Source organism: Pygoscelis adeliae, unplaced genomic scaffold (genome assembly GCF_000699105.1).
Source record: "Pygoscelis adeliae isolate BGI_AS28 unplaced genomic scaffold, ASM69910v1 Scaffold171, whole genome shotgun sequence".
NCBI classification, from domain to species: Eukaryota; Metazoa; Chordata; class Aves; order Sphenisciformes; family Spheniscidae; genus Pygoscelis; species Pygoscelis adeliae.
This window is the reverse complement of record NW_008824186.1, coordinates 2,477,847-2,479,351: the sequence shown is the minus strand read 5'-3', so window position 1 is coordinate 2,479,351 and position 1,505 is coordinate 2,477,847. Positions and strand designations below refer to the sequence as shown.

Below are 1,505 nucleotides of genomic sequence, written 5' to 3'. Positions count from 1 at the left end.
CGTGCTTGCCCGGAGCGGCTCCGGGGCTGCCAGCTCAGCGCTGCGCAGCGCCGTGCCCCGGCACCTGCGCCCTCCCGGGCCACCTCAGCCGTGCGGGGCAGGGAGCGGGCCCGGCGCAAACAGGGCGGGCGCGTCCCGGGGATGTCCCGGGAGAAACCCCCAGCGGTCCAGCCCGAGGAGGAGGAGGAGGGAAGTCCGGACCCTTCTACCCCGGGACGGGCTGGGGACTTTTGGGAAACAGCCAGCGCCCCTTTCCGCAGCCGTTCCCTTCTAGCCAGCACCGGGGAGAGAGAAAAATCTCCCGCCCCGCTGCAAAGCGGGGACACTTTTCTAGCCCAGGCCGGGAGCGCTGGCAGCAGGTCCCCTCGGGAGCGCCCCGGCATGCCGAGAGGAGCTGGCCCCTCCGTGCAGGGGACATTTGCTCGCCTGTTCCCCGGAGATCCCGACCCCGATTCCAGTCGCACTCCGGCGTAAATCACCCCACGCCCCGCCAACCAGGCGCCCGCGTCCGGGCCTCGGTGCCCAGCTGAAAGCAACGGCCGGAGAGATGGCAGTTCAGGGTCAGCATCTCCTTTGCCGGTGTCCAGACCCAAGCGGTCCGGAGCTTTTTGCCCTCTCCCCTCCAAGCACGGCCCGATCCAAATCTCTGCCAGGCAGCGATCAGGCTTTATTGTTTTGCCCGGTATTCCATAGCTACGGTAATTCCTGATAATGCTCAATCTTCGATTGTGCTCGAAGGCATGCTTTACAAGATTAAACAACAAATATTTCCTGGACGAGGGTTATTCTACTGAGTCCCGCTCGATCCCGGGCAAAACGGGCTCGGGAACCTGCTCCAACCTGAGCAGAGCTGCAGCACCTCCCCAAGCCGGCGGTTTCCCGTTCCGCTTTCTCCCCTGCCATGCTAACCAATTAAGGGACCGGTAATTCTTACTACACTTTACTGAACTCATAAATGATCCCCTCGCGGCTCGGAGCTGGGGGAGACTAACTTAAACAGAGATAAATCCCCAGCCTTCCAATCCTGCTCACGCCGCTCACAGCTCGCAGAGGGATCTGTCTCCTTTCACTCAGGGAGCTGGTCAAAGTTTGATTATTTAAGCGCCAAGAGCAGCAGAAACAAAGCTGCGAAGCATCTCCAGGAGCGCAGGGCGCAGAAGGGCAGGAACTCATCACGGCGGCCCCGATCCTGCATTCCTCGCTCCCTCCCCGCGCCCCGCCGAGCACTGCGGGCACCGCGGGAGCCGAGAGCCCCCGGCAAAGCGGGACGGGCCTTCCCTGCCTGAGCTGACGGGGGCACTGGCACGCTGACGAGCTGGAGAGAGGACGTTTTGTTTATGCTTTGGGGGGAAGAAAGCCTTTTTCGATGGCATAAGGAGGGAAAGGTGATTGCCCTCTCCCCGGCTTTCCGCTGAGCGGAGCAGGGCACAGGCGGGGCGGGCGCTAAGGTCCCTCCGAGGCCAGGGACCCCGGTCCCGAGCCGACTCTCCGGCCAGCGCGGAGCG

The 1,505-nt window shown here is 63.5% G+C and overlaps 1 protein-coding gene across 1 annotated transcript in view; it reads left to right on the top strand.

Moving 5' to 3' along the window:
• The first annotated feature begins 547 nt into the window (after window positions 1-547).
• EIF3M (eukaryotic translation initiation factor 3, subunit M) overlaps window positions 548-1,505 on the top strand; it is a 70,747-nt gene continuing 69,789 nt past the window's right edge. Inside the window, exon 1 of the mRNA XM_009334576.1 lies at window positions 548-698. Coding sequence (XP_009332851.1) covers window positions 548-698 — 151 coding nt within the window. The remainder of the gene's footprint in view (window positions 699-1,505) is intronic.